The sequence below is a fragment of the Clarias gariepinus genome, chromosome 19, assembly GCF_024256425.1.
Source record: "Clarias gariepinus isolate MV-2021 ecotype Netherlands chromosome 19, CGAR_prim_01v2, whole genome shotgun sequence".
NCBI lineage: Eukaryota > Metazoa > Chordata > Actinopteri > Siluriformes > Clariidae > Clarias > Clarias gariepinus.
The window spans coordinates 16,042,976-16,068,926 of NC_071118.1; the positions used below are offsets into that span (position 1 = coordinate 16,042,976).

A 25,951-nucleotide genomic window follows, 5' to 3' on the forward strand; every position below is an offset into this window, starting at 1 on the left:
CAGGACTGAACAAGATACACTAACACATTTGGTATTAAAATAGAACTTGCTTAACCAGCGGTCTGAACATATGCAAAACTTAAATTACCCCCAAATGTCACTCAATATCTGACTTAACGTGATGTGTCACAAATGATGCGTAGTGTACTTCAGTACCTAGTGAGTCTTAGTATTAGGCAACCACAATCTCAGACGAACATGTTTGCTAGCATAACAAGAGCTACATCCCAGGACCAACATCTCAGACACTACAGGCCTCACTGAGCATGTTGAATGTTAAAGTCCATGACAGTACGATCTAAAGAAGACTTAAGTATTATACAATCTTTTTTGGAGGATGCCAGGAGAAAGTCTCTTCTGTCTAAAAAAATATGAAAGCACATCAGAGGTTCACAAAACCACATCTAAACATAGCACATGGAACAATATCCCATGGACAGAACGAGCATTACGAGTGGACAGTTGACGATTTGTGCTTGTTTTGCAGCAACAGGGCCTGAGCACCTTGCAGTCGACCATGAACTCCTCTGTATACCAGAGTATTCTAAGGCAAATGTAAGGCTTAGTTGAAATTGAGTCATGCAACAGGACAATGATAGAAGCACACCAGTAAATCTACAGCAGAATGGCTGAAAAAGGGAAAAAAAAAAAAATCTAATTTTGTAATAACCTAGTAAAAGTCCAGACCTTAACCCAATAAGCCAATCCATCGCAGGGCATGCACTCATTTACAAACTACTTACTTTCCAACCAGTATTCAGCACCACTGGTATAAATATAAAGAAATGAGGGTTCGCTTAAGACTTTGGCACAGAACTGTATACTGTATCTGCCAGAGGACACAGTTAATGGCGAGCTGAAGAAGAAAGACAGTTTCGAAGAGACATGGTTCAAAGGAGAACATTCAGACCAATGCAAGAAAATCACAAAAGCAAACATTGTGCCTTGTCACAGTTAAGATTTATTCATTCAACATTTCACATTACAAATATTTAAAAATTATGCATATTGTTATAAATAGTTGGCTGCAAACAATTAAATAACATTAGATTTTTCTTTTTGTTTCACTAGCACTTACAGACCAACTCCTAGAATATGGACATTTGTGTAACATAACTTAATTACAAAGGAAAATACAAAAATAGGAACTTATAAAGTGAAATGACAATAAAAATTAAGGTGATATCTTAAGTAAAAAAATGCTATTAATAAATACAACAACCTTCCCATACACAGTTAAAAACTATTGAAATTTTGCCATTAAGTAACATCATTAACAGACATATTTAAATATTTCTTTTCCTTCAGAAAATGTGAACCATATATTGTGGAGCACAATATAGCAATTAGTAAAAACTAGACACTTTAACATATTAAAAGCTTCACCTCAAAAATATAACAAAAAATCTGATCAAAATTATAAAAATTAATTATACATTCCAATTAAAAATATACCAATAAACAGCTAAATACATTATTGACCTAATAATTACAATGCAATCACAGTAGCTTGAAATAAAATAAGCAAATGAGCACAAAAACCTTTAATGTTTTAAAAATAACTTCAATTATTTTATATTAGTACAAATAGTTTTGATTTCTGTTCTTTTTTACAAACACCAGCATGAAAAGGATTACAATAACAGTAGAAAATGACTGTGAAAAACATATTAACATCTTCTTTTAAATGTCAGCAATTAAAAATGGCATTAAAGAATTACATTGCAAAGAGTCCTTATCTGGAAAAAGGTTCAAAAAAAGTATTGCACATAACAACTCGAAGTTAACTTGCAACATTTACCACATTCAAGTCTTAAAGTTCCCCCTTCCTCCAAATAGGTTTCTGGTTTTACCTCAGACAGACAGTAGGGATGAAGTTCTCAAGTCTTTTCAACAGTGTCTGATAAATTGCTCGTTCTGCATGGCCAATTTTAATTTTTTCCATTTAATTCTGAAAGTTCTTTCTTTGCTTAAATTTTAGCTTTTTTCCTGTGCATCCTGAATGTACTGGATTATGGGGAAGGCATAAAAGAGTAATATACAAGAGGGTGCAGGGTGTCCTTAACAAATTAAAAAGTTTAGAAACATCTGGTGCACAACCACAACAATTAATTTTCATATTATTTCATGTACTTATTTTTGTCATCATGCATGCTAAGGATTACAATAGGAGCTATTTGGCAGTTCAAGAATATATATATTTTTTTAAATGGTAAAATATCTAAACATCAAACATCCATTCTTGTGATACGAGAGTCAGCCAAATTTAGCATTCTCCTTAGATTATAGTTTATATTCCAGCTATGGAGAGGAAACCAAAATGACAAGTATTTCCAACTAGGATAACCATTTTGAATATTAACATTAATTTAATGACAACTTGTTTTTGCCATGCTATTTAATTTTTTCTTAATATATATTGTCATTAAAATCTAGTGTACAAGATCCAAGACCTTAAGCAATATACTTTTGATCTTTCCTCTGCAGATCTGAAGTCGCATCAACTCAAGTGTGCGCTTAGTTGTAAAGATTCCTCAGCACTGAAATGTATAAAAAGCATAATTGAAAATAATATATATTAAAATCACTTGACTTTTTTTTCTCTTAAAAGAAAATTTCCATATATGCAGATCTCTCAGTAACAAAAGTACAAAAGCTACCTTTCACAATGCGAAAAATTGAGGTATTGCAAAAAGGAGTTTTCCCATCTGTGAAAAATGTGCCTAAAATGACTGTTGAAAAAACAAAAGTATTTAGAAAAGTAGTGCATAATAAATGTTCATATGTGCATGACAAAATAATTTAGCTAGAAAACACTGTACCAAAAATCATTAGGCCATGTAGAAAATAATCTTTATCATCTCGTTAACAGCAAATTCTTCAAAAAGTGTTTTAACTTCTAAAATGTATAACCAGAACACCCAGGAGCTTTAGTGGTGGTGCTGCGTGGGTGCGCTGGAACATCATCAAGCCAACGTGAGGATACGTTTCTCACTAGTGTATGAAGTTTACGATTCATCACTATGTCCCTGACATTTTATGCTAGCACTATCAGATGGCCAAAGTCTGGAATCATACTTGAACTGGATGTTATATTCGAAGTACAACATTTCAGTTCCAAATCCTAACAGCTAGCAAGTTCTCAAAATGATACCCGGCTGCTGAACTACATACGTCTCCTTTTTGACCTTTGGAAAAGAAGCAGGTGGACTTGCGGAAAAGCCAGCATGCACTATGCTCATTGTTTTTTATTTGTGTGTGTGTGTGTGTGTGTGTGTGTGTGTGTGTGTGTGTGTGTGTGGTTGTTTTCTTCACTAGTGTTACTCTGGATTTTGACTGCATGCTTATCAATTCAAGGCCAATCTTTGGTTCGTTGGAGTTCATCTGGTCTTAAATATCAAAGGGAGTGAGGGGCAAAAAATAAAATAAAAATAATAAAAATAATTTTAAAAATTAAATAAACTGAAATGAGACTTTTACGGGAAGGAGGAAAAACAAGAGTGAGCCATGATGCTCACTACTGCACAGCCATCTTTGGTTCCCTAACATATATAAAAAAAATTCTATGCTGCAAGTCAAAGTGGATAAAGTAGAGTGGTAAACTACCTTCAGTTATGCTTCAAAACTTCGGCTGAGTGGATACTGCAGAACAGGAGGTATATGGGGTGTTTTTTTTTTTATCTTTAGCACTTTATTAATTTATTAATTAATTTATTTATTTTTGCCATCAAGTGTTTTTAAAAAAGGCTAAAGACCTGGAAGTAAGCATATATTATTGGACAAAATAATAATTACCAGCCTCAAGGTAAGCTGAAAAAAGCTATTTTGAGTTCTGCAGAGCCCCATGAAATAAAAATTCTTTGCTGTTTAAACCAGCTTGTATGCAGATTGCTGCATCCTCAACACCATACTGTACGTTCCCCACTAGGATGCTCTGTTGCGCTGTAAATCTTATTTTTAATTCAGGAAGTGACAACACAGATTTTCTAACTGTCGTTTCTGCTGTCGATTCCTTTTTCTGTGGTCAAGCATGTAATAGGGGAGACCAGCTTGAGTTCTACATCTTGCTCAACAAACTAGCAGCTAAGCTTGAGGTATAAGTTTTCCTGCAAAAATTGAGATCAAGCCCAGACATCGGCGGAATCAATATAGTTTTGAATTACTGATCAACGTTTGTTATTTTTACTGTTCTTAAAACCCAATTAAGCTTTGGTTAAACACTGGGCTCTGACACTGCATCTGCACTTTATTCAGAAAAGAAACAAGTGCACTCTTCGCAACACCTTTTGTTAGGTCTGCTCTGTAGCCTTTTAAATCAAATAAAAAGAAAATGTAATACTTCTAATTGAGCCACAACAGTTACTTAAGAACAAATTACCAATACTCAATTACCAATATTTCATGTCTGTGCACCAAGAAAATGAAATCTAATGGCATTACCTAAATAGTAGAGATGCATCACACATTGTATTTTCTTCCTGAACTTTTTTTTTTGGATTGACATCCACAAAAAATTTAAATTAATGACATTTTTTCAGATTAAATTAAAACAGGAAACAGCAACAGAAAGTGCATTCATTAGACAATGATTTTGCGACTCCTACCCTACTCTCCCTCGTCCCTCTCACCCCCTGCCTGTGTAACCTCAGTTCCAGCGGAAGGAGATGTGGCGAGGGCGGTCACCACCCTCCTTCACCAGTGGTTTGTGGAACTCTCGGCCAGCACGCGAGTGGATGGCCGCCCAGCAGTATTCACAGTAATACTGGAGGCATGTGACGTTGGCGCAGAAGAATGGAGCGAACTTGCCTCCACACCGTGTGCCCTGGCACTCATCACACAGCTGGTCATCCAATACATATGGCTTCACTTCCACCTGTTGAAAGAGCGGGAGCGCTTAGTCAGGGCTCGGAAAAGAAGTAAATGCATACTAATAACCATTAGCATATAATTGTATAGCACAAAAGCAGACATGACAAAGCAATTTTTTCCAAAAACAATATATTACGTTAGTTAAAACGGTGTATTTTGCCTCTTTCCATGAAGGGAGGATGGAGAGTATTTTAGAGTGGTTTTGGTGAGAGCCAGAACTGACCCGTTTATCGATCTCTCCATGCTGCAGTTGTACAAAACGAGCACTGATAGCAGCAATGTAGCTCTGCTGATTAGAAAAGGCAACCCTCCCTGCTCCCTTAGGGTACTTCAACTCAGGGTCTGTGTCAATCCCTGCGTAGCACACACCACCATACAGCCTGTCCATGATCATAGCCAGCTCCACTATGATCACAAAAAAGACAAACAGACAGACATATAGACAGACATTTTTTTGAGTAGCGAATCATGGAAGACTTTATGAATTTAGCAATGAATTACATAAATATGCATGATGTGAAAACAAAGCATCATTAAAACAGGACATACCTGCACGCAGAGGGCGTGGCACTCCACCCACAAAAATGGTCTTTCTGGGATCCAGTGGCTGAGATCCATCCATCACAAAATCACTATCATTCAGATTCCAAGGACGTATCTGGACCTGTTAAAAAATACCAGCTCTGTTTAATAATGTATAGCTTAAAAAAATGCCATAGATAATCAACGTTAGGTCACAGACCCGCATAATGGGCTTGCAGGAGACATTATAACCAACAATTATTATTAAGGTTTACATAGACAGCTAGACTTGTACAACACTACTAATAGCAATTAAAAACAACTGATATTTAAATTACTAATACTAAGGATTTTATTTAATGTGATGCGCCACGCTTAAGTGCATATTCCCCCCCAAAAAACTGCAGCACTGCGTCCAACATCCTCTGTGCAGTTGAAAACACAGTATTGTGTGCTGTGCATAACAACGGCAAGATTTCTAGCTGCAAGCACAACATACAATATTAACATTGTATTACGCGGATTATACTCATTTCAGTCTCTACTGTAATACAGAAGTGCACACTCTGGCGACCATTAAAATCTAATCTACATGTGAGATGTAACTACATTTGGAAGGGTAAAATTCTCATTGGATTTATGAGCTTTGTGATAATATGCTATTATGTTTATAATATTTTCTGGTACAAATATTTACATGTTAACCAAAGTAGTGCATGAAAGCACAAAAATGAGTGCTCCACACCCTACAGTTTGCATCAAATAGGCTTTATACCCCTCAAATAAATAAATAAATACATAAACAAATAAATATTTTTTTAAATGGTGTAATATGGAGTATATAAAAATACTATATATATTTTTTTTTCCATCTTGCAGGTAGTCAGGCATTTAGTTCATGACAACATACTGTACATGGTACTTGCACGACACATGTACTGATATTATTCATTTTTCTTCACTGACAGCTTTATCTAGACCAGGTCATGATTGTCACCTCTCACTGTGACATATACAACATCACACACAGTTTCATTACAAAACAAGGTAAAACACTTTAGCTTTTAAAGTGGGATATTTCATCCATAAAATAACTTACAGGTTTGTCTTTAATGGTGGGGCTGGACACACACAAGTAAAGCTTGCCATCTTCTTCAATGCAGGCATCAATCAAAGCCTGGACAGAACTCTCATCTTGGAACAGAAGGAATGCATAACCTTTAGGGGGGAAAAACAAACAAACGGGCATTAACCATATATACACATGTTCAACATGTACATTAAAATGTTATTTCAATATAATATGCTATCAATAGTACAAAGCATTGAGCAAATAGTTTAAGCTACCCATCTCCAGACTTGGCAGTAGTGTTCTCAGTTACTATGACAACTAGACATTTCCCATTAAAAACTGCATTTTGTCATACCATTTCAAAATAGTATGTCATCCTTGTTAACCGAACTATTTAATAAACTGACTTTATGTTTCAAAATGTAAAATACCACTGAACAATCCTCACATACCTTTTGGTGGAAAGTAAGACTTGCTCTCAGCCTTGTGAGGCCAGTCCACAAACAAATGTCCAAAGCGACGGAAACTAGCAGTAATCTCATCTATTTAAAAAAAAAAAATGACACCACAAATAAAAAAAACATGCCCAAATGCTCATGGATAGATTGCTTTTTCCAACTGTTACTCAAATGGGCTAAAATACCTTCATCTATATCTGGAGGAAGACCGCCCACAAAGACCTTGCGTGAATAACGCTCTACTCGCTCTCCATTCTGATGAGGAAAGCAATGGGGAGAGCCCAGGCCAGGCAGGCTCTGCTCTGCCCTCTCCTCATCTGGAAATCCATCTTCCATTGGGAAGAGAGACGAATGACCTAAAAGAGAGCCTCTAAGCAATGAATACCTGTTTGGCTAGTCTAACCAAGGTCTATGTACTGTATATGTAAATACCAATAAAAAAACATACATGATAATACATATAAATACTACATACAAGGCCCATACTAATTATTTTTAGGCCCAAAAACTCTTAAAAGTTAAGCAACATTAATCATTATTGCATTTTGAATATTTTGTTTCTCCATCAGAATTTAGATCAGACAAGAACAGGCTTAGCAGGCTTATCCTTAGGTTTAATAAAATGCAAGCTGGGTTCTCAGCTGAGACTCAGGCTTTGGTACAGCTGTATATTCCTGTTAGTGTTCTACTATGTGGGATGCTTCTGGACCTAAAATACAACTGCTACTTTTATGACATGTCTTCAGAATGAAGAGGTTGCTGAAAATAAATAAATAAATATGTTCGAGGGGTCATCCAAGTCTAACTGGGACTTTTGATTGTGCAGAATAACAAGCTTTATTTTTCAATACAATCCATAGATTTTATTTAGATGTTATCCATAGATTTTTAAGCACCACTTGCTGAATATTCATGAAAACAACTGCAGTGGGGTTTAAAACACCCCGCCCGAGATCATTATTCCTGGACGTATGGCCTCTTAAAATGTTTGCACCATTCAAATGTTTTACTGCGTCGTCACCATACTGTCTTCTGTAAATGTCAATAGTTTTTACACCTCGATTCACGAAAAATTTCATCACGAGTCCTGGTTTGACTTGAACACCCTCATACTGTACATTTGCTGTTTATTTCTTTCTTGCTTTTTTAACAGCATTCCAGCTTCTATGGCTATATTCATGTCAGGAGTCAGTGAACTAAAAGTCCAAATTCAAATGTTTCTTCTTTTCAAATGTTTGCTTTTTTCTTATAATTAAGAAAATGAGAGGTAAAATGTGCAAGAAGTCACAAATAGAGATAAACACTGTACAATGTGCATGCAAATACATTTTGTCACATCATGCATTCGTTGGCACAGGCATAATTGCCTACAATGCTTAATGACACTTTTCCATGATATCTTTTGGCTTATATAAAATTTATAAAGATTTTTCTTTACCTCGTCGTCTCCCATAATTCCTTGCTGCATGTAAAATAAGACCACATTTAAGGTAGCATGGGCAAAAAATGCTTTCTGTATATTACTGACTAGAGGTCTATACTGTAGTTCTCTTTTATATATATATATTTTTTAATGATCACAAGGAAATGTAACAAATCAAGCAAAATCAACACTTCAGTGTTTCCCCATATACAAGTTCAACTTGGGGTAGACTCTAGGTATATGAAGCCACTCTAAGTACATTTTGACCAATTACAAAAATTATTAGCATAATTTTTTTCATCTGCACTGGAAAAAAACCCATACCTAATTAGTACTGGGCAGCTTTAATATACTCCAAACAGCCATAAAACATTAAAACCACAAAAATGTGAAGTAAATAACATCGATTATCTGGTTACTATGACACTTATTAAGCAGTCAGATATATTTGGCAGCAACTGAACAGTTAGTTCTCAAAGTTGAGGTGTTGGAAACACCAAAAAGGCAGGTGGGTCAGAAAATCTGACATGCCACAGAAAAGCTACTATAGCAAATTCAGGCTGACACAGAATAATAGAATAAGAATACACTGGTGGTCTACTGATGTAAGAATACACCAGTAGACCAAGTACACCCCTTCATGTCAACACTGTTCCTTAACAGGAATGGACTCTCTCAGTTAGATAATTAATATCCTGTAATCAACTTAAAGGACTTAAAGGATGTACCGCAAATGTCTTATTGCCAAATACCACAGCACACACCTTCATAAGGCCTTGTGGAGTCTTCACCTCCAACATCAAAATTGTTTGAGCAATCTACAATAATTAGGCAGGTGGTGTAAAAATGTATGGCTGATCAGAGTAATTTTATTTAGCAATGCCATTTAACAGTAATGTCTGTAAAGTCTTAACAGTCCTGTATATTACATACATTACTAACATAAACTCATTAATTTACTGTATGAATCGGTTAATATATGTAAAAATGATACATTCATCATGTACACCAACACCTTCATCACTTCATGTTGTGACTGCAGTTCCTAGTTCATACCATCAAGAAACTATATAACTCTTCAGCACAACACTGGATACTACTAGCAACATAGTTCCCAAAATGAAAATCCTTTAAGATGGGTACCTGTGTTCTTATAGCTTCATAATAATTCAGCATACACATCCATATGTACATCAACATCTCCAGTACCTACTGGTTTCAATCACATATATGAGGTATGCACTAACTAGCCGAAAGTGCAAACTTCCCTAGTGAAGAATGACGAGTACATGTCTAAACAATTACAGAAAAATTCCTCAGCAAGAGATTTATTTTTTTTTGCAGTTGATTTTTTAACTCACAATGTTCAAACTATGCAACATGTTGATATTTTTTTTGCTAAAGAATAGTTATTGCTAATTTAAATAAATCATAGCATTAGAAAATCGAGGGATTATAATTAGACATGTTTTAATGTGAAAAATTAAATAGTTTTAAAATGATCAATTAAAAATGATTAGCTTTCTTAAAATGGCCGTTAAATTCTCATGATAATAGGAACCATGTACATTTCATCTAACCCCTATAAAAAATTTGGTAATTATAAATATTTGCATCAGCACGTCTTAAAGCTATGCAAATACTGTAGGCTTTAGCTAAAAGAGCAAAACCTACCCACCCTTTTAGCAACAATGACTTGCATTAAAACACAGGGATAGTGCTTGCTAGGCACAAACATTCTGTTAATCTTGCTGACTCTGTCAACACTGAGCTCGTCGGACCTGTCAGTCCATCTACTTGTACAGGGTAACGATGCTAGCACAATAAAGCAATAAAATCATCTACGCACCATTTATAGGCAAAGGGCTGTCCCCTCCTGGATGGGTGAATCCGAGACGACCTTTGGGAGAGGAGGGTATAAATCATTAAGTCCATGACCGAAAGCAGTATAGAGCATCTGTGTCCGCTGGCTACTTAAGGTTTGTAAATGTACTTTTTATGGGAAAAACTGCACAAACACACATGTACGTATGTGTGTTGGCGGAAAAAAAAAAAAAGAAAAAAAAGAAAGAAAAACCGGTTTGACGGTTAAATATTTTAGTTGTCGGTCATTAAAAAATGCCTCTTATTTAGGCTAAATCACTAATAGTACATAATTTGAAATATTTCAGCATTATTTGTATTATTTATATCTTAGAAAAGTCCTGCAGAAAGTGCTTAAGAGAAGAAGGTTCTTTATGGAGAAACTACTAACTGGGTTTCTTTACCACCCTGCATGTAGTTTCCCTAGTCTACTACAGCTGTCAGAAAAATGGAACATCAAAAAAAGCTACATTACTTGAGGCCACTTCTATAAATTAAAGACAGTGAAAGAAATTGAACCAGTGATTGAAAACTACCTCACACAATATCACAGTCAAAGAGAGAAGTTTCGTATAATTTTTGTACAAGATTTAAAGGACCCAGAAATTCTGAACATAAATATGAAAGAGCAGACTAATCACAATACTGTGCTAAACGGTTCTTTTCTCTAGGCTATATATGGTATAGACACAATATGATGTCACAAGAGAATGTTAATTTTAAACAAGCACACACAAAACCTTAGTTTCAAAAAACATCTCTCAGGGATTTACAACCTTTTGAATCACTTGGAGTAATAACTTTCTGCAAGGTCACTTTTAAAAGTTTAAACCTCTGAACAATCTCACTCAGTAAGCTCCAATAATAAAAAAAAAAAGACTGACCATGTTTACTTATAAAAAGGGAAACTGTTTATCAATGAAATTAACATTGACATTTCCTTTCAACAATGCTCCAGTGCACCCATTCCTCCTTGGTTAAGGCACTACAAGAGCAATGAGGTGGCGAGGCCAGTGCCAGTGCTGAAGACAGAAGAACATGTTGTTGCTGCAAAGAAAACAGAAAACCCTTTCTACTGGCAAAGGACAATACTGACAATGCCAGAAGCCTTTCAAAGCTTTTAACACCAGACTTTCTCTCTCTCTGACTTGTATAACATGTATTTTTCAACATCAGTGGGTGCACCGTCCCTGCTGTCCAAGAAAGGAAATGGAAACGGTGGACTCCAGCGGAGACAATTAGGTCTTAATTACTGGAACTCCTATTAAGACACTTATTTAATCCTAAACCTTGATGGGACGCTGCTGGAAACAATTCAACAACTAAACTAGCAAAACACATGAAATATAATGCAGAAATATGGTCTCAAAAAAGTGTGCACAGAACTATTCCTAATTCGGAGTACAAGAACCACCAGCATGCACACGGTAATTGCAATTTCTCACACGTATGTATGCACAGTGGTGCGTGATGAATTTTGATAAATACTACACATTAAAAATTGCTCATGCGTGGCCACACACATTTATACGTAGAAATGACTTCAATTTGCCCTTTATCGTAAGCAACTTCTTAGCACTTAGATAGATTTCATGTCTATCTATGTGCAATCTAATGCTCAAATTAGAATTTAAACCTGCCTTGGTGTAAAAATCTCTCCTTATTTTTGTCTTTCCCACTGCTGTACTGGGTATAGAAGTCTGTTAACACCACATAAAAATAAAAGTTTCTTAATTATAGCTTTATTTCTTAAAAAAAAAAAAAAGACTTTTTTTCCCCTCAGAAAAAAATGAGAATTGCAATCAGATGCAGTTACCTACTCTGCAATAGGAATGTTAGCCAGTAAGCTTTACACAATAAAAGTGCATGCATAGATGACTATTTCAGGTGTGGTCTCACAAACGGTGAGATCTTGAAGAATCAAATAGTGTTAAAGTAAGCTCCCGTCCCTGAAGAGAACTCTGACTGCCTAACAATCAGCACTGGCAAAAGACAAAACAAGAGAAAAGTAAGAACTGAAAGAAATAAAGTATGTACTGTTAGAAAAGGGAGTATTTTTAAAACCCAGCACTTCCTTAGACACAGGAATAACTTGACAAATCACATTCTTTGCATAGAAACATGTATATGCATGGTTCATGCACAAAGTTATGCATGGACATAGTTGATAACTCAAAGCACTCGGCTGAATCAAAGTAAATTTTTCTCAATCCAACAGTGTAAAGTAATAATAATAAAAAATGATTTTAAAGCAGAACACAATTAAAGGACATTACATGCAATTAATTATCTCATGATCACCTGTGCATCAAACTGCTGCCTATTTATATTCATATGCACACACAAGAACAGCATGAATCAAATCTCAAACATTCTCTAATACCTGTGAAGGATCAGGACCTGATAACCTCAGAAACTAGAAAACCACAGAAGAAGAAAAATCCCAAGGGTGGAGGTGGCTTGCATTCATACCTTCCTCACAACCTTGCTTTGAATATGACATCAGTAGAAATATACAGTACATATAGTGCATATAGTGCAAAAAATCAACCTGACTCATTACTTATTTTTTTGTTTATCTTTTAAATAGGGGGTTGCAGGCATCCATTGGGCCATGGTTTAAGTGCTGTCTCTCTTTCTCACCTTTTAGGGTGTCCTGTTCAGCCCGCATGATGTCAATTAGAGAATTTTCCAGGGAGTGCATACTGAAGCCATCAAATGATCGAGTACGCTCCTGTGAAGGAAATAAAGAGGGAAAAGATGTCCATTAATAGCCAAGAAGGTAATGATAAATACATTTCTTATTTCCACTGTATTTCAAGCTACAACTTTATCCTCAGGGCTGCAACTGTCCCTGTGAACTTCAAACAAGCTAAAATGGCTGTTTTCCTGGTAGATAGGAAAACAACAGCACCCCCCGCCCCCCCACACCCCCAAATCTACCCATTTTCCCCCTCTTTAGAAATGCACATTTTTTCAGTTTTTGCGTTCTTATTTTTAGGATGCCTTGGGAAGAACACCATGATGAACTACACCATGACGTAGCTAGACTACAACAACAGCAGTCTCCGATTCCCGTTTTCTTATCTGAGAGAGATGGTACCTTATCCATGTCAAGGTTTAAAATGTTGTGCATGCTCAGAGGCTTTTATGTTCACTACGGTTATAAAAATTGAGTATTTAAAATACTACAGACTTCCTGTTAGCTCAGACCAGTCTGGTCTTTATATAGTTCTCTCTCAAAAACAAGGTGTTTCAGTATCAAGACCATCTGCCTATTTCTTTTTTTCCCACCATGTTGTTTAAACTCTAGAGACTGTTGTGTGAGAAATTTCCAGGAGATCGGCAGTGCCTAAAATACTCAGATTAGCCCATCTGTTTTTAACAACCCTGACATGGTTAAAGTCAGATAGGTTGCTTTCTGTCAACATCCTGATGATTTTATGCGAACATTAACTGAAGCTTATGCACAGTATTTGTATGATTTTATACACCTTAGATTGGCCAACTGCATGGTTGACCAGGTGTAAGAATCCTCCTACTTAAATAAACAGTGAGTGTATTTAATTAGTAATTGTATACATCCAATTAAATATTTAACATACAGTACACATTTCATTCATCTGTTTGAGTAAAAGCTTGATCATGCTAAGAATTGCGGTGAATCCACAGCCAAACCTGGAAACACTGGTCTAAGGTGGGAAAATTGCAAGGTGGGACAACAGTCAATTCGGCACCATACACACGTATACATTCCTACACTCTGACAGATAAAGGCATTTTAGTTCAATCAGAAAGAAATAGTCATAAAAGATATCAGAAAACCCAGATAGAACAGTACTATAAATAAAAATAAAAAAAATAAAATAAAAAAAACCTGTCTACATACAGTAACCAGAGATTGGGATTGAAACGATGGCTCTAAAGTTTAGAAGTGACAACACCACACACTAAGCAACCATGTTGACAATGTTACATGAGAGGTAAGAACAATTTGGTGCCTTCTTACTTCCAGTAAGCATTCAGATCATTTTAAAATTCATTTCCTTACAATGTCCCTCACCCATTTTTTTCTATTTTATACACAATTTAAAATGACACTGAATTTTCAAAACTGTGTTGATCCAAGATTATCAAGTTAATCAAAATCATGATTTTAAGGACGTCATTGTTCTTACAAGAAGATTTGTAAAAATAAATAAATAAATAAATAAATAAATAAAGAGCAAAATAATCACATCAGATGTAAAAAAGTGCATTTGAAACATGATAAATCCAAATGCCCATTTAATTTCACTCGTACTCATTTCTATGAAAAATGACTGATACAAATATATGGTCATAAAGCATGTGACTGAAACAAGCTTTTCAATATCAGCAGACACCAACTAAAAATTGAAAAATCTAAAGAGCTGATACTTATTACAGCACACCACAGAGTTTTTCTACATTGACCACATTCTATTCAACAATTCCAATGCCTGCACATAAAGCCTTTTAACACTTTACAGTAAATCCAATAGCTGCTCAGATCTGTGCTCACTTAAAGCTACTGCTGCAAACTTAGGGTGTGTTCACACTTAAAATGTTTGGTTCAATTAAAACAAACTGTGGTGCGGTTGTTCTGTTAGTTTCGTTCACTTGAACAAGTGTGAACACTGAAATGGGAACCTGGGTGCGCATCAAGCAAGCAAACAAGATCTCTTAAAAAATGTGCCTCTGGTGTGGCTATGGTGTGGTTTAATTGAAATGTGAACACACCACAGACCAAAGATTTGAAAAGGAACCAAATCTGATTTGTTAGCATTATCTGATAATGACTGTTCTTAAGAACGTTCACTGTTTGACTCCATATCTGTGATATTTAAAATAGAGAAGGAACGTTTGAACAAGTAAGGAAAAATGCACTACATCACACACGTTCATAAGCTCAGCATTGGATGAGTTTCAAAAGCAGAGAATAAAAAAAGAAAAAAGTTTTATACTTAAAAAGTCATTGATACATTTGACACTGCTGAAATGAATGTTAAATTTAATGAGCATCCAAGTATATACACAATCTACAGCGCACAAGAATACAGGAGCACATGATAGCCAAGCAAAGAATGAGTTTAATAACAAAGCGTTTGCAAAATGTTCATGAACCTACAGCAATTGAATGGTTTAATGAAATGTCATATGTTTGTTTGAGTGCTCTTGTTAATAAACAGCTGTACTATCACATGTGGTCCTGTGCTCTTGTAACAGGCAGGAAGGCATTTATTAAGTGATTCATTGATTGATTGATTGATTGTGAGCTAATCACAAAATAAAAACATTAGGTGCATTGCTGAACATTTTATTTGCCATCTGGAGTCATGTTTGTTCTGTTCTCAATCTATAACTCTACACTTTATAAACTTTTTTTTTTCAGCTGGTAAAGATACCATACTATCTATAAGCCATGTGAATGATTCTTTTGGTCTAAAGCCTAGTGACTTTAAACCAGTGAACCAAAACTAATGCATCATTTTAGGCTTTAGTACAACCCAAAAGAACTGAACTACAAGTGTGAACACAACCTTGGAGTATTATCATCTTGAGAATCACGACTCAATACAATTGCCACAGTCAACTGACAAGGAAACACTAGACAAAGTTGGCAATATAAACATAATTTTAAAAAGAGAAGTGCTAATAGGCACTTTAACCTTGTTATGATGTGTTATTTTGGGTTGTCTGTGTCCTAGGACAGTTGGACCTGTGTTGTCTAATTATAGCTTCACCTTGTTGAGACAACAGACAGCTTCAATACAAAGTCTGCTTTTCTTTCAGGAAAGTTCACACATTTAGAATTGTTTTGACAACTTTATGCAACAGTCTAGTAGACTTTGGATTGCAGTTAGGGTCAGGACTCTGTGGTGGCCAATGCATATGTGAAATGATTCCTGTGCTCCCAGGACCACTCTTTCAATGTTTGCATGCTGAAATATGCCTGTCATCAGGGAAGAAAAACTGGTCATTCAGTACATTCAGGTCATCAGCTGACTTCATTTTATTGCCACATAACATTGCTGAGCCTAGACCTGACAAACTGAAGCAATCCCAGATTTATGGCACTGCCTCCAGCGGCTTAAATGCTCCCTAGCAAAATGAAGCCCTTTTTTTCTGATTAGTCTCACTAACAAATGGTTTTCTTATGGAACAAGTTTACAGCTGTTTAGTCCCAATGCTGTTCTCATCACACCGAGTTTAATTATTAACCCATAGATATGATTTCTACTGTACATTTTTATGATGCAACACTCAATGATTTTTTTTTCTGAATCATAATATATAATTTTTAAGGTTGACCACACAGCACACGTTTTAATAACGTGCTGGACAATTTTAATCAAATTCCATGCATTTTATAATATTCTTAGTTTTTCTTTGCCCCTTGTCTTTGACCCTTGTGAAACACAGAAACATCTTTTTCATGAACATGGGATACATCTTCCATATGAGAAATCGCAAGAAAGCTTCTCAGCATCAGTTTGAGTGAAAGGAATATTTGCCAGCTAAAAAGTTTACTCCAGTAAAATCATCCAAAATATCACGAGTTAAACTAATACAAGAGAAATGAAAAAGGTGTTAGGAAGTGATTTAACACTGTCTATTATAAGTATTTCAAAGCCTTTCACATTAATTTACTCTAAAGCTTATTAATTCAGTTTCCAGGCATGGGTGCAAAGGCAGGAGGTGAGAGATTTTTCCAGGGCTAAAGGGAAAGTAATTAAACTGCAGCACCAGCTCTCAGTCACAAAGATGGATTTAAATAACCATAAACTTTACAACTTGTCACCGTTTCCATCTTCATCATGGTTAAAAAGAAATAATGGTAAACAAAAGGTAATCCGAGGAACATAAAGTGCTGGTTCTCAAGAATGGAACTGAATAATACCTAATAACTGAGCAAGCATATCAACAAACATCAGATAACTTGGATCTTTTTTAAATACAAATAAATACATTGTATGGATTAAAGCACAACCCCATTTAAACACCAATTAAAATAAGACAACAATGAGACATTAAAGTATCTAGCAATGACCTGGAAGCCCTTCACATTGTCCAATTTTATGCAGTTCTGAAAACTACAAGTATAAACTGTATATTTAGTTGAAACTGAAAGAGGTTTCCCTTTGCATTTCAATTGGAGTTCCTAGGATTTCAAAAAAACATTTACCTTCAAAAGCCATAATTTGGAACAATGCATTTAAATATTTATCTCCGATTTCCACTAAACAACACAAAGCTCACCTGTACATTCATAAGTTAATCTACATTTTAAAAAACATAATTAGGGTTGGGTCCTGGTATGACCGGTATGTACTAGACCCTAATCAGAGCACAGATTTTGGTGCCTCACTTAGGTGCCGCTTAAATGCCTCAGCGATTGGTTAAAATGTCCTCTGGTTCTCTGAAACGGGTGTAAGAAACATCTTTACCCTCACCACACGTGAAATATAATTTACCTGAGAAAATGCACATGAATGCGAGTTGGAACGCTCTAAAAATACAAATCCAACTGATCTTTGTAGCAAAGCGTGCGTTTATGTGGTTTTTACATTCTAACTCAAACTCTACACTTGCTCTGACAGCAACCAGGAGCATTAAAATGCCTAAAGGTAAACATTCTAAAAGTGTGGCTGTATTTCACAACAAGTGATTCTGACACTGTGACATGCAACAAATGTTTTTCTTTAATTGCGCGTAAAACAAGAAATGTTTAACAGCTTGCCCACATCAACTGGCAGTGTGTGCATACCTGGCCCCAGTCAGACCAACCCTAAGTCAGGTAAGGCATCATATTTTGCCAGATAAGTCAAATATGGTCATATTTCTGCAAAAGAATTGCTGACATTTGATTCTAGTCTGTAGCACACCAAGAATAATATCTACTTCGCTGTTAAATTATTGCAGGTGGGTTACAGTAGATGCAACAAATGTCTATAGTAGATAGTTTGTAAAGTTTTGTATTTATTAGTTATGTCAACTTTAAACTTTATTTTATTTATTAAACATTTTAAAACTTTGCCCATTGTCACCTGTTCTCAATTTAGGTGAAAACTGGTTGTCCATCCTTATGCTTGTTTGTTTTTCACAATTCAGCCACAAAGCCATCTGACAGTATTTCCCTGATAGCCGCACATTTAAATAAAGAATAACACTATCTGTGCTCTTCTAGGAAAATAATACGCATTTTGTGACCAGCTGCATTTGAGCATTTAAACACACTGCGGTGTAAGGTGTGATATTAATAGGCTGCAAATAAGAACAGGCCACCTTGGTGACCACCCAAAACAAAACTCATAATGGACACGTACCAAAACCAATGCAATTACAGATTACCGAGAGTTAAGAGGAACGCCTGGAGTTTAGAAAGTGAAAGACCTGGAAGGCCGATGCAATGCGCACACAGTACTTGAAATCTAACACAGACTTAATAGTACACACCTACAAGCAGGGGAAAACAGCTTCTGACATGCAGGGAGTGGCCAGAGAGTTTCTTTCCTTTTATCTAATGCTACAGGGTTGCTTGAGTTTTGGCTTACATCACTCAGCTCTGGTCTTTGTGATGTTAAGCTGCTTCCCTTAAAATTTGCTGTGCTTCTGTTAACAGAACATTAGTTACGCTCCTTGCTTAAGTGTAATTTCAGCACTTATATCTGTAATGCACTATATATTCTTGAAATAATAACACCATAATCAAGTGCTTCTGTTTGCCATTCGCTTTAGGTACTTATAGCTTCAGGTACTAACTATTATTAATGTCAAGTCAGATGCAAAATTAGCTTAATGTAGAATTAGACATGGGATATAGTTTATACTAACACCTATGTCCCATGGAAATTGTGCTTTGCCCTTATACAAAGTTTGAGATTAAAACACAGACGCAAAACGATAAGTATACACGGCAAACTTGCCTTGGTGAAAAAAAAAAGAAAACAAAATACTTTCCAGAGGGATTCATTTTGTAATAGATTTTCTTAGTTACTATTATTATTATAACATTTTTTTTAACACAAGTCATGCCACTACAAGTTAAAATCTTTAGATAATGTTCAGATCAAACATCAGCCACGATCGCACTCTTATCGCGGCATAGATGTTGCCGGTTGGTAGGCTTTTAAAGTTATTCAGGGCCCAGGAAACTTACCAGACTGACTCAAATTGACAGAAAGATAATTACAATAACACACCTTACAACTATGGTGAGCAGAAAACATACATATACACACACCCATAAACACCCTTATAGTTTCCTTTGAAAGTATTGAAGTGGCTAAGCAAATTCTTTTGTTTCTGCTATACAGTGACGTATTTAAGAAGTGATTAACAGGCAAGCGATGGATTGATGAATGGATGGATGGATGGAAAGGGTATGGGAAACTCTAAATACAAGCCATGAGAGAATGTGAGGGAATAAGATGAGATGAGATGAGATGAGATATGAGAGAATGGATCAGAACATAAGCATTCATTTAAGATATAAGATATTTACACCTAGATGTGTTAAACAGCTTTGATCATGGCACTTTTGGTTACAGACATCCAAAATGTAGGTTAGCAAATTACAGGAACAGAATAGTCTTAAAGTGAGTCAAGTAACAGTTATTAATTAATTGCATAACCCTTGCTTAAAATACCTGCACCAAACCACAGATTTTTCTTTTGTAATGCTTTCCCAGACCCTGCCCGCCCTTTATTGGGTTTTATTTATTATTTGTTTTATTACAGTCTCTCTTCAGGAGGTGAAATGCTTCTTAACTAGTATGAAATCAACTTTTTTCTTGTGTTGGCAGTGTGTTTTTGGTCACATGGTGAAGTTTCTAACAGTCAGACTGAATGCATTTCTCCGTAATCTATCAGACATTATTTATGCAAACTTCTGGTTTCATTCTGCTGCTACTATCATGAGGTGGCTGATCAGTTAAGTTTACAAAGCCTGTTTCAAAGGCAGCCATGCAAGCCTGAGACTATGTCAGACCTTCCACATCTAGTGGCATGAATCTCTTAAAGTCATGACAACGAATTAGCCTACTCGGTAAAACATGCAAAGCAAATACCACCACTAGCTTGTCAAATGTTTGCAAACTTTATCCTTAATGCACAACCTAACCATGAGGACTGTTCAACAAAATGATTTGCCCTTAGAACCTTTACACATGTAACAACATACAAATAAATTGTGCCTAAAAAATAAGCATTATTAAAACATTTTACCAACTATGTTTCAAAAATTTCTCAAGTCACAAAGTGTTCCTACTTTTAGTGAGACGTATTCCATAATGCATCAATATATATATATTTTTTTTTTTACACTCGCCCTGTCCATCAATTTGTGGTGTGAAAATGCACATTGAATGTATGGAAAGATTGGCATTAAAAGTTGTTCAGGTGATTGTAAACCATATATCATATCATAGTGTTGATCATCCAAGCAAAAGAAAACATCAACATTAAGTCAGAACACAAACTAGAATATACATTTAGGAAAAGGTGCAGCTATCAAAGGTCCTTATCATCTAATATCACACACCATGTTGACATCCTTAACAGAAAATGTCCAAAGAAGCTGTGACCTGTGGTAACACACTCCTGGTAGGACATATTAAGGATATAATTAAAAGTATATTCGCTCCTGCATTCGCTCTCAATGTGTTTAACTGCATGGTGCACGTGTATTGTGCAAGCAGTTGTGAGTCTTGCACTGTAGCCTTCAATTGCTCTGCAACATTCTGAAAAGATCATCTATCATCCATAAAAATAGTGTGTGTGGTGCAGCAGTTGGCAGATTTAGAAGTAGCATATGTCATAGTTACAGCATTGCAATGCATCAAACCAGTTTATTACGTTTAAACACACTGGTATTAAAGAAAATCCTTGCAGATTAAAACATTAGGGGTGCATATGATATGATAAAAAAAAAATTACATTACAAATTACATCTGTAAACTTAGCCTTTTAAGGAGTTTTTTTGGGTGTCACAAAACGCAAATTGCTGTGGGTCTACATAAGTGATAATTTATGGATGATTGGCAATTATTAAGATACACTGTGGAATAAATAGAAGATTACTAGGTAAAAAAAAAAACTTTTGTAAATCTGTAGTACATTTTTGCCGAGGTTGCAAAACTCCCTATTTAGTCAATCTTTTGTAATGCTGACTGCTGTACTGTGGCATTGGAACAAACTTAAAGAGGTACAAAGCACCAAGAGACCAGCGAGACCAGTGACCCCTTAAAGTAAAACTATGTACATTTCAAACAAAGTTTATAATCAGGAGAGGCAACAATGGTTCTGCAAAATTTAACCAGTTAGACCTAGTAATCATGTTATCTCTTCTCCACAATTGATGGCAGACTGGCCTAATTGTGTTGGTTAAAAATGGAATCTCTACCTAGAAAATGGTTCTGGCCTTGACTGGTGTTTCTCTGGGGACTTGACAGTTCGATAGTTCAGGACTGGAACTTTCTACAAGTCTACCTGGGTCTTCAATAACTACCTGGACTCCATATTAACATCAGTTAACATCAGCTATTATAGCTAAACTGCCTGCCATCTAACACACTGTATAAATGCAGATCATTGACTGCTTTCTGTTTCACCCAAATGAGGATGGGTTCCCTGTTGAGCCTGATTCCTCTTAAGGTTTCTTCCTATTACCATCTCAGGGAGTTTTTCCTTGCCACTGTCGCCCTCGGCTTGCTCACCAGGGACAAACTGACCATTTTAATTCATACAAATTCACATTTCATACAAACTTAAATAATTCTTTTGATTGTGTAAAGCTGCTTTGCGGCAATGAAAATTGCTAAAAGCGCTATGCAAATAAAATTGAATTGAATTGAATTTATCCACTAGATAATCACCATCAATAAAGCTTTCTTTGCCGTCTTACTGTATCCTTTGCTCTCTTTACCATCACTCCATCACAGTATTCATATTCGAAGCCTATGCTGGCTGGACTAAACAGGGGAGGGTTAAAACAGATGGGAGCAGAAAAATGTGACCAGCAAGCTTATAATAGTTCCATTCAGCATGAAATTACAGCATTACCAGACCAGAATCAATCTGTCTTAATACAAGAGTTTAAAATATTGTTTGCATCAGTGTTTCCAGGTAGACTAAAACTACTATGAACTTTAGTCTCACATTTTATTAGGTCCACATTTTGTAACTAATCTAAATACTAAGAGTTGCACATGCTGCATTTTTGCAAGCTTTCAACACTTGGAGTTTCTAAACATGTTTTTGAATTGTTCTGTAATCTTCCATAATTTTAAATACAGCTGCATTTTTAACACACAAGGTGATCATAAAGTCTTTCCCTGATTTCAAGCATATGACACAAAACCTAAGGTAAATGATGACATATGGATTATTACAAATTATACCTTAATACAAATTTATTTGTTTCTGTTATTCATAAACATATTACTATATACCATATTTCTATCTACCATAGCTGTAAAAATATGATTGCACCTAATCAGGGATGCACATCCTGTATGTCCGTAAATCCCAATAATTTAAAATAAAACATTATTAATAATTTTTTTTATAAAAATGTCTATTAAGCAATTATTAATATAAAATTATGTTTTTTTAACAACATTTAAGTCAACAACATAGATCCTATTTAAAAAATAATTATTCAGTCTCATAATAATTAATAATCCATGATAATTTGTCTCACACTGCAACAGATAAGCCATGGTCAAAACAAAACAAATCAGCAGTTTATGTTCAGGGGAATTAGGCTGATATCATAACATATCCACTTCAGGACCTTTACAAAAAGTAAAGTAAGATGAGAAATAGAAATAAGGGCTGTAGGTGTTAAACCTAGCATGTCTGACTGTAACCCTTTAAACCTTTCCGTTTTCCCTTGCACCCTTCATGAGCTATTTAAAAAAAGAATCCATTTAAATCCAAATTAGATCACACCATCCACTGTTCAGGATAGAAAAGCCCTATTTCATTGTCTAAGAGGTGCACTTATACAGGGAGTAAGACTATAAGTAGAAGCCTCTGGAAAGTATAGTGAGAGACCAATACCCGATTAGAAAACAAATACTCAAATATTCAAATTACTCAGGCCACCTTTACTACACAACACAGAAGTAAACCTGAGTTCAGGATGGGGGTGGTGACCTTGGAGCTGCGATGGCAACACGGACTGCAGTGCCTAAATCTATAGCCAAGCAGACCTAAATTACACTACAATACTCTCCAAAATTAGTTGTCGTACTAGTGTAATCACTAGGGAGGGGGTTTGCATTTTGGGATGACGTCAGCCATTATTCAGCCATTTGCAAAACTAGCAAAGCAGAGCTCCATTTTTTATCAATGCCTTTGTCCACAGGCCACCATCTCAAACAGTTGAACCTTTGTCAGGAATATTACAGGTAAAAAGGAAAAACAAGAAGTAGTCAAACTTAATGATCTGTTTTAAATTCTGGTTTGACTAATTTTTCTACACATACCTGAAAGGGAAAGACATTGTCACTACGGCCAACGGTCTCATCCATCCAGGTCTTGGGGGTGAATGTGGTGCCAGGACGAGTGTACTTCTGTGAGGCTGAGTGATTGTTTGGGAAGGTCTTCTTAAGTGGTGAGACAGAGCTGAGTGGAGTCACGGCACCATTTAAACCACGACGGAAGTCAGCACCCCGAGATCCTCCCCAGCCAGTGCCGGAGCCATACGCACCACCGCCTGGACTCCAGGATGCTGAAGAGGGTGAGGGTGAGGGGCTCGGGTATGCACCCCAGGGAGAGGGTGGTTTGTTTAGGCCACTGGAGAGATGAGGAAGTTGACCAAAGGTGGCACCACGATGGGGGAAAGGTGGAGGGTTATGAGGGCTGGCTGGGGAATGGCGATGCTGCTGGTGCTGGAAGTGCGGGTGGGGTGGAGGAGCATGGTGCTGAGAGACAGCACCAATCTGAGGAGAGAAGCTGCCGCCAAAACCTGGGCCTACGTGGTGTGAAAAGTTCTGGAATAGCAATGGACCATTGCTGGCCGGGGTGAAAAAACCCACATCCTCATTTACAATTGCTGATGGGGTTGGAGCAATGGCAGCGGACCAGTTGTTAAAGCTGGTTAAGGAGGACGAGGAAGTACTGGACTGGACAGCTGTGCCCAGACCAGATGGTTCCTGATAGTCAAATGGTGACAGGACAGGGGACTCGAGGCGCAGCTTCTCCTTGCCATTGGTGCCCTCAGATGTGCCATTCTCGGGTTTGCTCTCTTCGGAGCGAGCTTTCTCAAGCTCTGAAATGATGCCACCCTCTTGGTGCACTGGGGAGAGCTGCTGCTTCTCTTGCGTCTCTTGCAGCTCCTGCTGCTGGACTTTGGGCTTGTCACTGCCCATATCATCTTGCATGTTGTTATGGGCTGTGGCCGCTGGGAACAGCCAGGGTGACCCAGCGGTGCTTCCATTTCCAGCTGTGTTGCTGTTTATAAAAGCAGCAGGGCTCGGTGTTACGTTTTGGTGATGGTGAGGAGGTTGCAAATGTGGGTGAATTCGTACAGGGAAAGCGGACTTGTTGCCAGTATTGTTTTGTACCAAGACTCCAAACCCGTAATCCCCCATTTATGTTTTCCAGTCAAGACTGCCACACGGTATTCTTATCCTGAAACAGATCAATACGAATCAGTTAATTTAACAACACTAGCAGGGAGGATTTCCACCGTCCGTCCACGTTGACAAAAATCATATAACATGAAAAATAAAGTGCACTTGAAATAGCAATACTATAACATTCTCCGAGCTTTGCTTTTGTCTCGTCACGGATTATTTATCGAACAGACTTTGTGTGAATTATCAGGTTGCTCGTCGCCTCGTAGCGCTAATTATAGGCTCGTGACGTCTCCGCTGCTCCTGTTAGCACCCGGCTAACTGCTTCGACCCGGCAGCTAGACACGACTAGCTTGCTAACAGGCTAGCTGAACAGGAAAGGCCAGAACACGAAACCTAGTTGGAAATACTAAAACTGGTTATTATTTTACTTTTAGTTCATGTAGTTAAGATGAAATCGTGAGGTAACTACACCGTTTACGGTCCTGAGATTTTCCTTGCCTTTCCACAGCGAACGACGTTGCTTATCTCGCGAGCTCGAAAAATGATGACGTCTTCTAATTTCATACGCATTTCGTATCACAATTGTCATAATTAACGCATGAAACAACACCTGCTTCGTGAGAAAATGAAAAAAATGACACATGGAATATTGACATTGTGTTGAGTAAAGTAAATAATTAAATTCACTTTTCACCTTACTGCCTACCCTTGATCCGAGGCGATGGCTGTAAGAGGATCCTCTCCAATGCGACAACCGCAGACTATTCTGTGCTTGTTTGATGACAATTTGATTTATGTCAATACTTAGTCGAACAGCTCTTTTGTATCTTCCCCGAGCCTGACTTGGCGACAGCTTCCTAGATTTTTCTTCCTCGTCTTGACGTGTCCTGTCTCCTCAATGACACAGCCCTTCTCTCAGCTAGCAGGCTGCTACCCTCAGGCTTTAACCGAACAACGTTACGTCATTGAATTAACGATATAAATAGCCTGATTCGTTTTACTCATTAGCTGTAGTGAAATTCATCGACGGTTTCATTGTTTAAATGCTTTCTATTTTTTTTAAGCCAGCGGTCTCTCTCCCTTCCTGCTTCGCCGCTGCTGTCCGTCTCACAGAAATCTACTGTAGCCAAAATGA

The 25,951-nt window shown here is 36.7% G+C and overlaps 1 protein-coding gene across 8 annotated transcripts; it reads right to left on the reverse strand.

Moving 5' to 3' along the window:
* Nucleotides 1–938: 938 nt before the first annotated feature.
* cpeb4b (cytoplasmic polyadenylation element binding protein 4b) lies at nt 939–25,951 on the reverse strand. 8 transcript variants are annotated; one of them, XR_008355814.1, is made up of 13 exons: nt 25,511–25,951; nt 23,722–24,868; nt 12,851–12,941; nt 10,194–10,244; nt 8,360–8,383; nt 7,107–7,277; nt 6,916–7,005; nt 6,491–6,609; nt 5,419–5,533; nt 5,006–5,274; nt 4,605–4,873; nt 2,661–2,732; nt 939–2,540 (listed from the first exon to the last, which is right to left on the reverse strand). XR_008355814.1 is itself a non-coding variant. In XM_053478173.1 (12 exons), exons 2-11 carry the CDS (start codon nt 24,826–24,828, stop codon nt 4,646–4,648), a joined length of 2,265 nt encoding a protein of 754 aa, XP_053334148.1. In that variant the 5' UTR covers nt 24,829–24,868; nt 25,511–25,951; the 3' UTR covers nt 939–2,732; nt 4,605–4,645. The 8 variants fall into 8 exon arrangements, 7 of the variants coding, with proteins under 7 accessions (XP_053334148.1, XP_053334147.1, XP_053334151.1 ...); XM_053478173.1 differs by having other exon boundaries at nt 939–2,732; XM_053478172.1 differs by lacking the exons at nt 939–2,540; nt 2,661–2,732 and having other exon boundaries at nt 3,260–4,873; nt 25,523–25,951.

Coding starts and splice junctions, on each gene's coding strand:
- cpeb4b (XM_053478173.1), bottom strand. CDS start 24,828: ATGGGGGATTACGGGTTTGGAGTCTTGGTACAAAACAATACTGGCAAC. Junction 7,006..7,106: donor TCCTCCAGATATAGATGAAG/GTATTTTAGCCC, acceptor TTTTTTAAATAG/ATGAGATTACTGCTAGTTTC. Junction 5,534..6,490: donor CCACCATTAAAGACAAACCT/GTAAGTTATTTT, acceptor ATTTTTTAACAG/GTCCAGATACGTCCTTGGAA.